The sequence below is a fragment of the Tiliqua scincoides genome, chromosome 3 (genome assembly GCF_035046505.1).
Source record: "Tiliqua scincoides isolate rTilSci1 chromosome 3, rTilSci1.hap2, whole genome shotgun sequence".
NCBI classification, from domain to species: domain Eukaryota; kingdom Metazoa; phylum Chordata; class Lepidosauria; order Squamata; family Scincidae; genus Tiliqua; species Tiliqua scincoides.
Genome location: NC_089823.1, coordinates 146264201 through 146282146, shown reverse-complemented (window position 1 = coordinate 146282146; position 17946 = coordinate 146264201). Strand labels below are relative to the sequence as shown.

At 39.9% G+C, this 17946-nt stretch overlaps 1 protein-coding gene across 3 annotated transcripts in view; it reads left to right on the top strand.

Annotated features, from left to right (window-relative positions):
- Positions 1–17946, top strand: part of CCSER2 (coiled-coil serine rich protein 2) — a 61920-nt gene that overhangs the window by 26895 nt on the left and 17079 nt on the right. For all 3 annotated transcript variants that reach the window (XM_066618723.1, XM_066618722.1, XM_066618721.1), the window contains exons 6-10: positions 501–690; positions 3817–3900; positions 5509–5595; positions 8384–8482; positions 15479–15563. In XM_066618723.1, the coding sequence (XP_066474820.1) occupies positions 501–690; positions 3817–3900; positions 5509–5595; positions 8384–8482; positions 15479–15563 (545 nt within the window). The remainder of the gene's footprint in view (positions 1–500; positions 691–3816; positions 3901–5508; positions 5596–8383; positions 8483–15478; positions 15564–17946) is intronic.

Genomic DNA, 17946 nt, shown 5'->3' with positions numbered 1-17946 from the left:
AAATCATTCAAGCAAGAAGGCATTGTGGAACCAACACATCCCATGTCCCCACTGACAGGCTAACAGGAAGGTTCAGTTCTTAATTTGAGAGAGAGGGAGTTCTGTTACTGTGGTGCTACTGCAGAGGAAGGCCATTCCCCTTGTTGCTGTACCTGAGCCTCAGATAGTAGTGGCACATGTAGGAATGTCATTAAAAACTACAGATGAAGACACCACCTTAGAAGAGGCATTCCTCCTCCTGGTAGAGGAAATCCTCTCTTAAGATGGCACCATGCTTGACACATACATGCACTATCTAAAAATAGTGGTGATGTTTTTTAAAGTAGCTATTTTAGTCATATGAAGATTTGAGTTTTGATTATGACTTAATTGGTTGTAGCTTCTTGAATCAAGTAACAGCCCCAGTACCATTTGATGTCAATAACACGAATTTACAGAACAAGGTTCTTGTTATCTTAACCACAGAGTACTGTTGATCAACTTCCCAAAATGTTTTTCAGGAGTTCCAACTATTTAGATGCCCCTCCTTTTGGTCATCTTGAAGGATATGGGGCACCAAGTGCGTATACATCCCTTGTGGGTTTGCCAGCAAACACTGTGATGCTAGATGAAATGACTCTCCGGCATATGGTTCAAGACTGCACAGCCGTGAAAACTCAGTTACTAAAAATGAAAAGGATACTTCATCAGGTTAGTAAATTAATGTGGACAAGGATGAAGCTAAAAGTAGCAGGTCAAGCTAAAAGTAGCAGGTCATCAGTAACGTTACATAAAATCACAGTAACATCTAAATTTATTAAATCTGGTTATAGTGTTTGGTATTACTGAAATGAGTAGTTGAAGAAAAGAAATTTGAACCAGAATCTAAAGGGGCATGTGTGATTTACCATTTGCAGAATGACTTTTCCCTTTTCACTAGCAGACCCCTACTCCAAAGGCTGAGGGTTTGTCCAGTGCTGATTCCATGAAGCATAAGAGGCTATTGTCAGAAGAGAAACCTTTGATCTCAACCTTTTTTATCATATAAAAATGCTGACGTTTTGTTCCTCTTCCTAAATTCTGGGCAGTAATGGTAACAGTTCTGAAGAAGGGTCAGTAAATTACAGTAGGAATTAACTGGTTGGAATATGGTGTTTGAATCACAGGAGTTGAAATACAACCATTGGGGATGTTTAATTCACTTAAGGACATTTGGTTTCTATCAACAGAATAATGATGGTGATGTGTTAAAATGTGTAAAATTAGACAGCTGTTATTTTGGGAGCACTAACAATCTAATCCAACTCCCTTCTGCCAAAGTCCCAATCTAACCTAAGTTCCTTCTGCCAATGTGATTCTGCCAAACGGGGAGCAGGTTGGGGAAGAGGGGGATGAATTGGGTAAGAAAGGGATGCTATTGGTGGCAGCAGTGCTGCTGACATCCTGTCCTCTTTCCAGCCTAGATCTAACTTCTTTGGTCTACTTAGACTTGCACCAGCTAAATCACTGGTGCAAGTCTGAGGAGACTCATTGGAACAGTGAAAGCTTGCTCCCAGTTCAAGGGAACAAATGTTCCTTACCTTGAGGAAGCCTCAAGGACCCCCCCCCCCGGCAGAATACCCATGCCTCCTCAATGAGTAGATCCATCTAGGTGGCAGAGGCTTAACCCTAGGGCAGATGATCCCCTACACAGAGGAGACCTCCGGGACTGATTACTTCAAAGGATGCAGTGCATGCTATGATCATGGTGGGGTATTTGGCAGGACTTGGCTGTGAGTCACATAACACAAACTGATAATGGGCGTTAATCACAGTGTTGTGGTAAGAACTGAATGTATGCAGCCCTGTTGATTAGGGAAAAGAACTGCATATGTAGCAGTTATTTATCAACTAAATTCGCTGTCCTGCAATGGATACATGTCTGGCAGCCTACTTTTGCCTGCAGATGGTCCCTACTTGAACTGGGGCATATAACTAAAATTTTATTATGTAACTCTCACCCGAAAACTGCTGTTGGAAACAGTTTTTTCTTGTATAAGAAGAGTGTTTCTCTCATTGCTGCTATATTTTGCGTAATTAATACTGTTAAGAGGTGAGACCATTAAAAAATCTGCTAAAGTATTTATGGATTAATAGATATTTTAGAACAGGGTGGTACAACTTTCAGCAATCAGGAGGCATCATGACCCTTGTGTGACCCCCCAGCTGGGCCAACCTAGAAGCATTTTGTGATGATGTGATGACATCGCAGCCAATTTCTGTCTTCTGAGCCTGCCAGAGGCAGCAGAGGCGGGTGTGGTCGAACCCTTCAACTTCTCCTTCTCCAAGAAAGAAGCTGGAACAGCACGGCAGGGAGACAGAAAAACTTTTGAAGCAGGAGGTGGGGCTGTGGCCAGGCTTTTGGGCACTGCCAAAAAGGACCTTGGGTGCTGCATGTGGCCCGCAGGCTCTGTGTTGGACCACCCTGTTTTAGAAAGCATTGGGTGTTATGTGGCATATTCTAAATAACATTCAAAAAAGAATAATCTTGAGGAGCAGTATATAAATATTCATAATTGTTTAAAACATGTATATCCCACCTTTCTCATTTTTAATGTAAAAGTGCAAGGCAGCTAGCAATAAAATACAAGCATTAAAATACACAATAAAATATAAAAAGGTTTTAGCAACCAGCGATAAAATCAACAGACTGCATTGAAACAATAGGGCTCCTGTCAAAGTTAGCAGTAAAAACACTGGATGCAATGAATGGGGGTGAAGGGGAGACACTAAACCAAACCACCATGTGTGCTCAATATGGTACTGGATGACAAAATCAACAGAGATAACAGATACACAATTATCAGGGCTCATAAATGTTGTTCTTGATGGTCCTTCCAATATAGGAAAGAAGTGTTCTTAAAAGCCTATACATTTTCAAAATTCTTGATAAGTAACATGGACTTGGGTATTTGGATTCATTGTGTAGAGGCTTTGTTCCCTCTTCCATTTTTCTTATCGTAAGTATGAATAATAGGAAATAGTTCCATTCTCAGTGTTGAGAATACAGGTTGAGCCTCATACAGGTTGAGCCTCATTATTCACATGGGTTCCATTCCAAGCACTCACGTGGATGGCAAAAAATGCACTATAGCAAATCAATTTAAAAAACAAAGTTTCTTTGCTCCGGTGATTTAAAAACAGCCTTGCTGACCTTTGTGATGTCAATAAGAGTCATTAAGAAGACAATCCATCAATCAGTCCTCCTCCAAGCGCTTACAAAGGCTCTTCACTCAGTTCCTCCCTTTACCAATGCAAAGTGTTCACCTTTATTTGATTTGATTTATATTCCGCCTTTCTCCCCAAAGGGCACCCAAGGCGGCACCCAAGCACTTTCTTTCAAGTACTCATGGGAAAGGGAGCTGTTGCCTGGAGAGAGGAGGATTGATGGATTGTCAGCCAGTTGCCCTGTTATTAACAAGGCTATTCTTAAATGACTGTAGGGTTTTAAAACTGATTTTAAAGGGATGCATTTTCCCCTTCTCCAAGGATCAGCACATTCCTTTTCATTTCAGTGACCATTCGTGTTGAGTCAAATCCGTGTATAAAAAATCCATGTATAACAAGGCTGAACCTTGTTATGAAAAATAGAACCTTCGGTTTGGCATGGCGAGTTTTTACAATTCTAGATTTGAAAAACAAGCTCAACAAGAAATAGCTGGGACTTCTTGGTAAATCTCCCAATGACAATACAAAATGTCAGAACCAGTGGAAGATTTAGTAATAATTGATAGTTCAAAGCTTACTTTAAGGGGTCAGTGCTCAGCAAATAAATGGACAACATTTTTCTTTTTGCAGAATGATGAAACTGTACCACTCCACAACAGTATGCCCTCACTGCCTTCAAGCCCAGAACTTCAGGAGCCTGAACCAATATCCAAGGTAAACCACCTGTGCTGGTGTCACAGCAGAGCCTTGCTGATGGATTCATTATTAAAATGAAGCAAACATTTCAGTGGTACAGTGATTCTTGGGATTTATTGTTGATTAGGTCCTGTTGACTTGGGCCATCCATTTTCAACCACTGTGCTGCAACACTGGTGTGCTGCAAATGATCTGCAGGTGTGTTGTGGGAGTTTGGGGGAGGGTCATTTATTAGTAGGGCCATTGAGGGATTGAGACCCCCACCAACAGCATGGTGTGCCTTGTCAATGGTAAAAAAACTGATGGTGTGCCTTGACAATTTAATGAATATGTGTATTTAATATGTAACAATTTAATGAATGTGTGTATATGCAGTAATCCAAATAGCTTATTTTGTACACTTTCTGTCCTCAATATTTCTGTGTAACTATGTCATTAAAATGCAATTTGGTCTGTTTGCTCAATTTATTTCCTTGATATTTTGTTTAATAGAATAAAATAAGTGCCTACCATGAACTAGACACTGTACAGAAACCATTAAAAGAATGGAGGCCCTATCCAAAGACAATCAAAGTTAAATAATGCAATACACGAAGAATAAAAGTAAAGATGACAGACAAATAAATTGGGCTATGCTGATTATTAAAGCCTTTAGTATTACTTCTTACTACAGTACTTTTATCTGGGTACAACTACGCCCAATTTATGTGTACAGGAACTGATTGCATCTTCTTCCACCACTCCCTTCCCTTTCCTCTGTTGCCTCCTTGTATAATTTTCTAGATTGTGAGGCCCTTGGGGCAGTGTCCCATTTTTTTTCTTCTGAAGTGCCATTCACATTGAAAGTGTTCTGTGTTAGAGTCTGTATAATGTAGTTGTTAGTACTGATAATTTTAATGTGTTTCCATCCTGCCTTTTGTGGGATTTAAATTAGGTTTCTAATTTCACAGTCCATTTTAAAAGATGGGAAAGGGAAGAAGAGAATAGGAGCAAAAGGTGGCTGCAGAACATCCTGGGAGAGTAAATGTGAGGAATAAAATTGTTTATCTAAAGGTAGGATGAGAAAGGCAGGGTAAATAAATTCCCACTGGGGGTGGGGAAAAAATACTTGGAGTACATTTTCAGCCATAACAAATATGATTAAGTTATTAGCAGTTCTCACTTCTTTAAAAAAAAAAAGTAGTTCACACATGTATGCTGTACCTTCAAATAGTATTCATACTGCCTTCAAATGTCATATTGTTCAAAACTGTGGCTTGCAATTTCAATCTATAGGCTTGCTAGTTTGGACTTAACAAACTGGGCTTGATAAAACCTGGAAGTCTTTCCATTAAGCTGAGAGTGTGAGAGAAGAGGGAATGTGCTTGTTCTTGATTTGACAGATTGTTGTTTGGAGAGCAGGAGAATGCAATGTCTCAACACAGCAACTGTATGATTCCCATTTCTGTTTAAACACACTCTAGACTTCAAAAGAGTTTGGATTGTATTCCAGGTTTCCACTGAAGTGAATGGGAATAGTCATTACTAACTTCCCTTGTCATGATTGACTCAACTTAGAATACTACCATTGTTTATGCCCATTCTAATAAAACACTCTTACCTTCTTTTCTGTTTTATATATTCCAGACCAATGAGTTACTGAGTGAGATCATGCAACTTAAAGAAGATTTAAAGAAAAAAGATGAAACAATCAAAAGACTAGAACATCGGCTTGTAAGTATACTATAGAATCCAATCTTGATAGTAATTTTTATGAATTCCTTGTGAATCAAATAGACTTGAACCATATATACCATAGTTTGTAATTTGTAAACACAGCTGAATACCTTTTGTGTTTGGTTATTATGACAAGTGGTGTGCCCCGAGGATCAGTACTGGCACTTTTTAGTTCGTTCATAAATGACTTGGAATTGAGGATAAGCAGTGAGGTGGCCCAGTTTGTGGATGACACTAAAAACATTTCCAGGTGTTGAAATCTTGAATGGATTATGAAGAGCACCAGAAATATCTCTCCAAACTAGGGAATTTGGTGGCAAAGTGGAAAATGTGCTTCTTCTTTGGTGTAAATAAGTGTAAAGTGATGCACATTGGGCAAAAAATACAAACTTCACATATATGCTGATAGGTTCAGAGCTATCTGTGACAGATCAGAACTTGGGGTGGTATGGACAGTTTGATGGAAGTGTCACATCCTTTGCCAGTGTGTGGTGGTCATAAGGAAGGCTAGATCTACACTTGGATAATTAAATAAGGGATTGAGAATGAATCTACCAATATTATGCCATTGTACAACTTGAAGGTTAGGCCACTTCTGGAGTATTTGTCCAGTTTTGGTTGCCACATCTCAGAAAGTATACAGTGGAATTGGAAGGTGCAGAAGAGAGTGACCAAAATGATTAGTGGGTTGGGGCACCTCCCATACAAAGGAAAGCTGCACTTTAAAAAGAAGGTGCTTGATGGAGGACATGATTGAGACATATAATTTATGTGTGGGATGAATAGAGTAGATAGAGAGACTTGAATAAGGAAACTTACACAAGCTAGATTTAATGTTGTTCCTTCAGCAGTAACCCCAGGAAGGTATCATAAGATCCCTTTTCTTGACTGACACTGCCCTTGTTCCTTGCTGCAGGTTGAGACCCTCTCTCATATATTTTTCTCTTGCCCTATTCATTCTGATATGCACTCTATTTATCTAGAGTCTTAACCTAGCGAAGAAGAATGGGCTCTCAGAGCAGCTGAAATTTGTATACTTACTAAATGACAGCCCAGTAGATGTGTTGCAGGGCACTGCTAATTTCCTTTTGTCAGTTGTAGAAAAGTATGAAAATAGACAGGTGTAATATGGTTTAATTGTATGGTTTGTTGTATTTTAACCTTAAAATTTGTATGTGACATTTTTTAATTTATTATTATTTTTATTTTACACTTTATTTTAATGACTTGGGACCCAATCCTATCCAACTTTCCAGCACCAGGTGCAACTGCAATGCGGCTTCGAGGTAAGGGAGCAAATGTTCCCATACCTTGAGGAGGCCTCTGTGACTACCTCCACACCACCAGATGCAGTGCACGCCTCATTGGCATGGCTGCACTGGCACCAGAAAATTGGATAGGATTGGGCCCTTATTTGTTGGAAAACAAGTGTCGCCAACTTAGGGGGGTTTGGCGTGCTCAGAGTTCTTGGTTCTTGAACCCTAAAGCCCTCAAGGCCCCCCTGTCCAGTAGTACTGCCACCACCCTGTATGTGCCAGTGCCTCAGTCCAGGGACACTGAGATCCTCTAGGCTTAATTCTATCCCTTGCAGGCACTGAGCTCTTTTTCCTATTAAAGTTATTAGACCTCAAGTTATTAGACCTCAATGAGCATTTGGTAGCTTGCTGAACGGCTAGGCAGGATTCTGAACCTTTGTCCCCAACAGACAGTGAAACAACTTGGTAAAAGACATTTTACTTTATTGAGTACATAAGCTTACATAAGGCAGCAAATGCTAGAGGCATAAACATCTAGGAAACATATCAGCAATAAAATAATAAAGCTAGCTGGCTATCTCTATTAATACCTATCTCTCACCTGGGTCAGTTACTCTTGTAGAACTCTTAGCTCCAGGCTACCTGTGAGGTCAGATGCCCATGGTGGACAATGGAGCTCACAGCGTGCAGGATGTTGCACCCGAAAACTCTGCCCGGACACACCCCTTGGGGCACTCATTAGTTTACTCCTTATGCTAATAGTACTGAGGTGACTTCATACTTATTTAGACTGTCCAATGAGAAACTTTTGAGGACAGAACCTTCTCAGAGTGGGTCTGGTTGCTAGCCCTCCTAGTTCTTACCCCTCCCAACTGGAGATCCATAGCTGCATTCCATTCCGCTTGATCAGGCGCCCTCAGTCTACTGAGGTGTTAAACTTTCCAATGGGTTGTAATTCTTGTTGTCTGTCCTTTCTGGCCAGCAAAGGAGAGACAACAATCTTTTTGTTTGTTTACTCACATTTTTGCAGCTAGGAACTGCTAGCCACTTCTCCCTTACTGAATTAGTTTGGTTCAGGCTTCACATGCTAACCTAGGCCTAAACTGTACATTTTCATGACAACGAGTTAATGCCAATAAAGGTCTCTCTAATTCTAAAAAAAAAAATAAGGAAACTGCACTTTGCAGAAGAATAGCCATTGATTCTGACTATGTAAAGTTTTAAAATGTAGTCTTGGCACATCCAATAGAACTATTGTGGATTGAAGAAGTGGAATTAAAATTTGAAAACTCTCTAAACAGTTCATGAATGACTGAGAAGAGTGGAGGAATGTATGTTTACAAAATATCTGTAAAGACCAAGTGTAGGTTTTATTCTGGGCGATAAAGTACAGTACTGCACATGTGTACAGTTTACGTCTGAACAACTTCTCTGTGTGTGAACCAGCCTCTGGACCTTTTTATGCATGTGAAACACTGTTTTTTCCATCATTACCCTATCCTTTGCTTTCCCCCCTTTTGTGCATAAAGTCCTATAGGTGTAACTGTAACAGAGACAGCAAGAAACCTGAAGTGGCAGGGTGCACCTATGCCGACAAGTTCACACAGACCTCTTGGAGGAAAAGTACTGTGAGTAGTTCATCAACATTTCTTTTCTTTACAAAGTGGCTGCTTGTTTATTTTGTTCATCTTATCATATTACTACAGTCATTTCAAATGTGGTGCTTTTTGAATTATTATTTTTAAGAGATGTTTCTCTCTCTCTTCTCCTGTGTGTGTCCTCTCTCCATTGCCTAGTCTTGTAAACACATTTTTTCCCCAATAAAATTCTAGTCATTTTAGATTCCTCAGTAGCCGTCTCCTTAAGAATGCCATCACAATCCAGTAATGATTCAAATTCAGTATGATCTGTGCTGGAAAGCATAGGCGGGTTTGTATTCAGTTTCTAATCCTCTGGGGCTAAATATATTCTTGAAAGCAGTTTTCTAATGCACTTTTTCCTCACAAGATTACCTTTCCATATCCTGGGGATTTAAAAATTGCCAACTTCTAGTCCTAGGTTTGCTTCTGATTCCAGGTTTGAAATTGGAAACCTGTATATTCAATATTTCTTTGCAAGTTTTTATGGATTCTGGTAGGACATCATAAGCCATCAGTATTTGTAATGCACAGCATAAATGGAACATGCAAATCTGAAACAATTAAACTCTAGGATAATGAACTGGAAGGCCTGCAAATCTCCTGAAAATAAATTCCAGTAGCTTTGAACTTGGATTGGGGAAAAAAAAATGGGATTCATTTTTTCTAATCAGCTCAAGTTATGTCTTTGCAGCAGTACATGATCATGAACTTGCACATGAGGAAAAAGAGGATTCTTTTACTTTATGCCTCAGGTTAATTATTTTTTATTGATGGCTAAGCACCTTCTCTAGGGTAAATATGACATTTAAGTGTAGGAATCCCTTTGACTGTGTAGATCAGTTGATAACCATTTTAGAAGTGTCACGTTCTCCACTTGACTTTTAATAGAATTGTGTAGCTGTACATTAGGAAGTCTGTAGACCAACCTTGTGAATGAGTGCCACAAGTGAACAGAGATGTGGAGGCATTTGTGGAATGCCTGGACAGGTGCAGAAGGGCCTGTGAGTCTGGCAATGGTATATTAAATCTGTACCCCTGTCTGTCATCTTTGCCTTGCAACCTATTCTGTGAATCAGTAGGCTAAAGGCTAAACTACAGTAGAAAAGCATTATCTTGTGTTATGGAGCAGTACCATAGGAACTAGGTTTATGGACAACAAGGAGTATGCTCCTGCGCCTTGGCTATTGTACACCCTTGTTAGACATCTTCTAGGAGTCCTTAGCAGATATTGCATGGATCTTTTTCATTTTTCTGTTTCTTTGTGGATTAGAAACTTGCTTTCTATTATTTGATTCTGAGTTTTCTATGCTGGAAACTACTCTTCAAGAATGCTGTACATATGGGTGATCAAGTCTTTAGATAAATAACAAATAAAAACAAACCATAGAATTGAGTTCTTAGTTTTCCAAAAGATTAAAAAAAACCCTTTACAAAATTGCTTAATGTCAGCTTATAGTTTGTACTTACATATTTCATATCTCTGCTGGCACATAAACAGCACAGTGATGGTACCATGAGCCATTTGTTGACAAATGCATTGTATGCTTACAGAAAGGATACAAACTCAAATCAACTTCTGATTTAAGTGTCCTTGACATTTTGACTTTCATCTGCTCCTATTGTTTTGAAGGAAATCTAAATGACCTAAAGCAGTGGCTCTCAAACTTCCTGGAGCTTTACTCCCAGGGTAAGTCTTTGCAGGGGAGGGGGCAATCCCCAGGATCGCGTTGCTAACAGGGGTGGAAGAGGGGGTGCTTTTCCCTACTGATGTGTGCAAGACATTCCAGGAGGGTTGGGGAACCCCGCGCGACCCTCTGCAGGGCTCTTAGAGTCTTAGAACATTGGACAAATGTGAGCAAAAAGGACTTCCTCTTAGTGTTCACAACAGGGAAGTGCTTTGCACTTGTGTTTTTCCAATGTTGTAAGACTCAGGGAGCCCTGCGCAGGGCTCCCTGCTCCTCCTGCAATATCCTGAACACATCAATAGGGAAAAGCACCCCCTCCTTAGCGATGCAATGCTGGGGATTATGTCACTGCCCTCACTCCCTCCCCTGCCTCTTAAAGGGACCAGGGGAGCTTTACACAAGCTGGTGGGTCGTGACTCACTAATTTGAGAACCACTGACCTTAAGCAATTCATCTGTATGTTCTACACACACACCCCCATACACAGGGTATATAAACTTTCATTTTTTCATTGAAAACTATGTAGATATATAAATAGAGATGTTCATATAGGCCTTATTTAGTTGATGTTTTAAAGACAACCTCTACCTCTTCCATTCTGAAATGGCATTATTTTAACAGACCTCTTCAATAGTGAAGGTTATAATTAGACTGGTTTTATTGTAGTAAAATATCAATAAAAACTGTAGCATTATCATGTATCAAAGAAATAAGTGCCTGTAAAATATTTGTAGTAGAAGATATTTTATAATACCCCTTAATCCATTTGTATATGGTCTTCCTTAACAGAAATATATTTGCTTTAATGATCACATACTATTTGGTTTCAGACAAAGTAATAGTGGATCATGTTTTCGTGAGGTATGAATAACAACAAAGGAAGGGCATGAGTTTTACACAAAATGTGTTTGAAACCTTGGGTATACATGTAGATGTTTTTAATGAATAATGAAAAACAAGTTGCTTCTCAGTTGTAACTGCAAGTTTTTAAATGCTTGCTGTTAGAAGGATTGGGTTCTAGAATTTCCTAAATGCATTGCATAGCTTTTGCCAGTAAGGCAGAGCAGGCATAAGCAGGTTCCTTGCCACATCTGAATCCCACCCCTCTTACTACTTCTGGCTTCATGTAATGTTTTGTTTTGAGTTCCCTTCTCCCAGCTGGTGAGAGTGGAGAAAAAAGGCTGCTGCAATGCCATGATACAACTAATAGGTCAGGTTGCTTCATGGGTTAGGAATGGGCAAAATATTTGAATCCCCTTTAACTTCCATTTGATACCCCCCTGTGGTGAATGGGAGAATTGCAGCCTCTAACACATTTTTCTTTCAGCCCTCCCTACTGGTATTAAACAGGGAAATGAGACACTCTAACCCAGGGGTGTCAAACTCGTTTCATACTGAGGGCCGAATAGCATTCAATATGCCTGCTGAGGGCCAGAGGTGATGTCATTAGGCACAAAGTGATGTCATTAAACAGGTTTAACCAAAAATAAGCTCTTTTTCTCACTTAGAAACTCATTAGCTGCAAATGACAGAAGATGAAAATACGCAAATCTTGATCATATTTCGAAACATGGGAGAGCCCATTTTTCATGTGGGCTGCCTTTATAACAATATCTCAGCACTGCTCATCAACTGAGAGCCACAGACATTCAGCCCCCAGGCCTTATGTTTGACACCCCTGCTCTAACCCTATACCACTGTTTCCCCTTCAAAGGTGGATTTCATTGCCACTAGAGATGAATTTTTTGGTGTTATGGGCTTCTTCTCAAGCCTTCCCTTCAGTTTCTCTACAACAGGCAGATATGGTTGAAAACCAAGAAGAATTTATGAGGGTTAAAGGAACGGACAGCAGGCTGGTTTGGGAAGTTGTCATAATAAGCATAGTGACTTGGAAGTAGTAGAAAACACTTGAAGCTGAACAAAAGCATTTTGGGGTTAGAGACAAATTTGAAAATACTAAGCGAACAGAAAGGTAACTGACTTCAAGATGAGGTCCAGAACAGTTAATTCTCTTGTCTCTAAATTGAGAAAAATAAGTGAAATAAGGGACAACAGTTGTGAAATCATAATCTCTAGGAATTGCTTGCACATGGAATATCATGTCTAGGGTCAGGATGACCCAGTGAATTGTTTGCATATGTAACTCTGAGTCACATCTGGTTGAAGGGTCCATAGTCCAAAGGACATTGAGAAGTTTAGTCAAAGGAGGATATGGGTCCTATTGGAAACACAGGGACCCACAGTGAATCAAAAGGCATGTGGTAGCCAAAGCTTGCATAATAGGCCAAATAAGGAAGTGGAAATATCATATATTGTCACATGAGTTATTTGTTGACACTAGCCTATAAATTCTTGGTTTTGGGAGTGGTCTTTGGATTACTGGATGTGGAAAACAGGGTTAAACTTTGTATCCAAGACCTTTAAAATTGGTTTATAATTGGATTACAGTTGTAAGAATAAACCTTTTAAAACTGTTTGAGCAATGCCACAGTTAATGAACCCTAATTACTGTCCATCAGATTGGCCTGTACTGATCGAATATCTGCTTAACAGCTGCTAAAAAAGGGGGGGAGAGAGGAAGTTTTCAGGTACAGATTTTCTCTCTTGTTTTCCCCGGCTCCAACTTGTTGCCTTTGGAGCTGTAAAGTGCAAGCAGGTAAGTGTTTTCCTGTCTTGAATCTTGGGTTTGTGTTAGTTGCTAAAGGTGCCTTAAGGATAGTGAAAATTTATCCAAGTTACCTTTGATTGCCAAGGCTAGGCAGTCATCTCAGAGACTATGCAAATTTATTTTAGCCAGATTTTTAGCCACTCTTCTGAGTGCTGTGGAGGTTGAATATCCTGCTGCCTGGACCAAAATTTTTTGCTGAAGGTTACGTTTCTTAACCTAAAGTGCAGAAGGAACACTAGTGATGTATTTGCCTAGCGGTGAATACAGGCAAAAGTAGCAGTAGGCTACTTTAGTGTTTGCTGTGAAGTGAACACTGGTGTGTTCACCAGTGTTCAGTACAAAGCAGATGACAGGCTGTGGAGCACAGGTTTGTTCTGCTGTATGTGTATATGTACTGGTGTGTTAGAACAGGGGTGTCCAAACTTTTTGGCAGGAGGACCACATAATCTCTCTGACACTGTGTTGGGGGCAGGGGAAAAAAGAATTAATTTACATTTCAAATTTGAATAAATTTACATAAATTAATATATTAGAGATGGAACTTCTATGAATGAAGGTCTTGCAATAGCTCAAGGCCTATAAAAGGCCTTGCACAAAGCAAGGCTGGTCTTTCCTTTACTGCCACTACTGCATCACAAATGTGAAACAGCAAGTATTGGAGGGAGCCCTCATCCCACAGCTCATGTGAAAGGTTGAACAGTCACCCTCATGCTGTAAGCACTCGTGTTGGGCAAGCATGGGCTCCATCAAGTCTCTGGAGACTGATGTCTCATTGGAGACTGGGGGCTCCCCGCAGGCTGCATTGGGAGTCCCTGAGAGCCGCAAGTGGCCGGGATTTGGGCCGGGGTTTGGGCACCCCTGTGTTAGAACAAAAGCTAAGGAGACATATAGGTCATTCTGGTAAGTATAATTTGACTAATCAGAGTTCCAGACTACTTTCCCTTTTGTGCAGACAAAGGTATCAGCCTGCAGAGTTTGCCTGGAAAGTGGCAAGCAAGGAAGAAAACTGCAGTAGCATTCATAAGGATCTATTGCTGCTTCCTGTCTTTAAAGAGAACATAGAAAGTAGGAGTAGACAGTCATGTACACTCATAGTACAAAAGTGTAACATTTTAGTGTCTAGCTCCTTGACTAATAGCAATGAATTAGCCTTTCCTCAGTATATATTTTTTTACATTTTGACATAAGAAGAATAGCAACTCCATGAGGCTGTTTCAAGGACTTAGTTAGCTCTGATTAATTAGCATTATTAAATTACTAGAGTGCATGCAATCCCTTGGCCCATGATTTTAATGGCTAACTTTTTTGTTGCCTTTGGTAAAAGCAGCAAGACTTCCTCTTCCATTCTTCAGTTAAAGCAATTATACAGTATTTGTAATGTGCTGCTTGAAAGAAACATGCTATCCATTTTCATCAGACCAGCTATGAATAGTTCAAAGGATATCATTTTTCTTTTCTTTTTTCTCTTTTCTAGCACTTCCAGACTGGCAACAGTTGGGAGATGTGACTTGGTTTTTAGAGTGAGGGGCTACATAGCAGTTATGAACAGGAAAGGCATGCAAAGTTTGGTGGGCTTCATGTGGCCCTTCCTACCTTAGATTTAAGTTCTGTGATCCAGTTGTGCATCTTTCAGAGGTCTTAAAGTATGCAGCTTCTCTAGATAGCTTCACTTAGTTCTTCTTGCTACTTCATTTAATACTCTTTCAAATTTGAAAAAAGTAAACTTCTTCCCTGATTTCTCTGAAACTTTGGGCTCACTATTTTTTGCTTTACTGTAACAATAATTTGATAAACAGCCTGTTTACTTTCACAGTGTGCTCTAAAACAATTTTAAGATGTGTATGAAAGTACTGCTCTAGTTGGCATGGTGATGTACCCCGTATATAAATTTTGAGCACTGAAAGCCAATGTTTTCCTCCAAATATTCTCCAGTTTTTTCAAAATGGATTTCTGTAATATGTACTAGTAAAACAGGGGCTCTGTCAAACATAAAGAGAGCTGCTTTTGGGTGAATTTGCTATCTTTTAAAGCAGGAATGTCCAAATTTCTTGGCAGGAGAGCCACATCATCTCTCTGACACTGTGTTGGGGGCCAGGGAAAAAATTAATTTACATTTCAAATTTGAATAAATTTACATAAATTAATACATTAGAGATGGAACTTATATGAATGAATGGAGGTCTTGCAAAGCTCAAGGCCTATAAAAGGCTTGCACAAAGCAAGGCCAGCCTTTCCTTTGCTGCCACTGCTGCCTCACAGATGTGAAACAGCAAGCAGTGGAGGGAGCCCTTGTCCCACAGCTCAAGTGAGAGGTTCAAACAGTTGGCCATCACGCTGAGAGCAGTTGCATCAGGCCAGTGCAGGCTCCAGCAAGTCTGCAGAGGGCCAGAGGCTCATTGGAGACTGGGAACTCCCTGATTGGGATTGGGATTGGGAGTCCTTGAGGGCTGCAAGTGGCAGCAGGGCCAGGGTTTGGCACCCCTGTTTTAAAGGATCTGAAATGGCTATGACTCAAAGTTATTGCTTGTTAATGAGAGAGAGGAACAATGTGGCTTTTTGGTGTGTATTTTTTTCCCCATTCTCTTTTTTTTCATATTCTTTCTTCTCCAATCTCTCTCTTTCTCTGAACAGGGTGGGTATTCTGCTCCTTCCTTCTCTCCCTGGCAGGGCTCATTCCAGGGAATCCCTCGGACTGTTCCACCGCAACGCAGACAGAGTGAGTCTGTACTTCTCACTCATATCCCTCACTGTGCTCCAGTAGCAGTTTTCCCTTTGCACGCACTGTTCATTGTGTAGCATTCCTCTCTTCAAAGCACAAATATAAGGCACATGCTGGTCTGTGACCTAACCTCAGCACCTTCTTCACTTACTCAATAACTACAATTTACAGCTTTACCAAAAGTGTTACCTTAACAGATCTTAAAATCAAGGTGGAAGCCTTGTTTCTAGTCCATCCTGCAACATGCATCTTTCTTGCTTTTTTCCTCCCTTGGCTTTTCAGAGTGTGTGTGTCTTTCAAGCTCATTCATGTTGTTGGCATGTGTGCTCATCCAAATATATGTGCATAATATTTGTGATGTATTCTTGCAAGTCACACTTCGGTGGCTTGACACATTGCAATCTTGAAAAATTAGACTCGTCTTTCAGTTGTGGGTTGGGGAATTCTAAAGAGCAACTCTCCAGCAATGTGTCGTGAAAGCTGTTATAGTGGAGATACTTTAACAAACTAAGGAGGAAGTGGCTTTTCCAACTGATGCATGGTTTACTAATATTACTTATTAACTAGCAACTGCTTGAACTAAAATAAGATATCCTTGTGGTATTGTCTTGATACACAATGGAAAAGACACTTGCTGATTTGTACTGTACTTCAGTTTGTAGGGAGAATAGAAAACTGGTAAGTCCTGGAATTTTGTGAACCATTAGGTTAACATTGTATTGCAGGAAAAAAATAAAGTGAAGACTTTATTTGTGTAGACATTGGTAATTTGATCACCAAGTTGTAAAACATTCGTGCAGACTGAACTGTGAAGCAAGGATGTATTTCAAACTTGAAAAAAAGAGCTTGTTGAGAAATTGCACACATTTTTAGATGTTTAAGAAATGACATTCTTCAAATCGCTTCTGTAAAGACAAAAGTATTGAAAGTAACGTAACAAAGAAAAGTATCACTGACCAGTGCAATATCTGTTTTCTATTTTGACACTTGCCCTCTACAATTTGCTACTTGAAGAACTATCAGAAGGAAGTGAAAAACAAGTGTGTTTCACTATTTCAGCCCAGATGATATGGCTAGCTGGAATCTTGGCTATTGCTTCAGTTCTGAAAAGTGGAATATTCATTTACCAACATTCTGAAGATCAAAGAGTATCTGCATCACCTTTTGCTTTAATGTAAAGTTTGGTGTGCAGAGCATAGAACTAAGGATCCTCTGATCCTTGTTATGTGATATGCGGCCCTGTACCTTTGACTTTGATATGCACCCTGTGCCTATAGACCAGACCTCCTGTGTGGTGCAGAGGGAAAACCATGCAAGCAGAAGACATGAGGTTGTAGTGGTAGAAGGTCATGAAGTTCTTGAATTTCATCCTAGAGAATACAGGACAAAATTAGAGCTCCTACCACTGCCGCCCTATGTCCTTTGGCAAGAACAATTCCCTTTGCTTTTAGAAACAGATAACACGGAGCTGTCCAACTTGACATTTCTTAGTTTTTGGGATGCTTTGGTAGCTGTTGAGTTGAAAGCTTGTGCTGCGGCAGCTACAGGAGTAGTCATGACTGGGCTGTAGTAAACTTCCCTGTGACTTCGTGTTAACCAAAAATTTCCTTTTGGGAAGAATATTAGTTAACCATTTGGATGAAGGCCAAATTGCTAGGAAGAATTTCACCTTTGCTTCTTGAAGTTTCTCAGTTCGATAGAATAAGTGATACTGTTGAATTAATCATTGTAGTAGTTGAATAATGCATTGTGAGAAGTGGCTATATTTTTATAACTATTCTTGAAATTATCCCATTTACAGTGATGTAGACTGATAACCTAAAAAGTTATTCGTTTCTAGCAGTCTAGGATTCCTCAAGGGCCAGGTTGTACTTTTCCCTTGAGGTTGTACATGGCAGTATTCCATGTGGATGATAATCAGTATATGCAAAACTGAAAACAGTTATTCAAAATCTACTTCAAATCTGTTCAACTCTGCAGAAATATACAAAAGACTGTGGGTCCCTTTTACTCCTTCAACTGGTGTGTGTCTCAAACAACATTAGGAATCCCAGTGGAAGGCAAGAGGTTGCCCTAGGATTATCAGTGGCTTCAATTATGGATGTTCTTAAATTTTACCAATAATAATGCCATGTTTCAAATTTTTTCTAAGGGATCATCTACCCTCTAAAGCAGTCGTTCCCAAGCTTTTTAGCACTTTTTAAAATGACACTCTTTTGGGACCCACCTAGCTTTATGAGTCTTAAAAAAATTGTTTCACTTAACCAACCACTCAGGTCCACCAACCACTTTATACGCCAACCACTTTATAAACCAACCACTTTATACGCTTTTTTTATCCTTTTATACTATAGTGCGAGGACCGCCTTTTGAAGTGTGT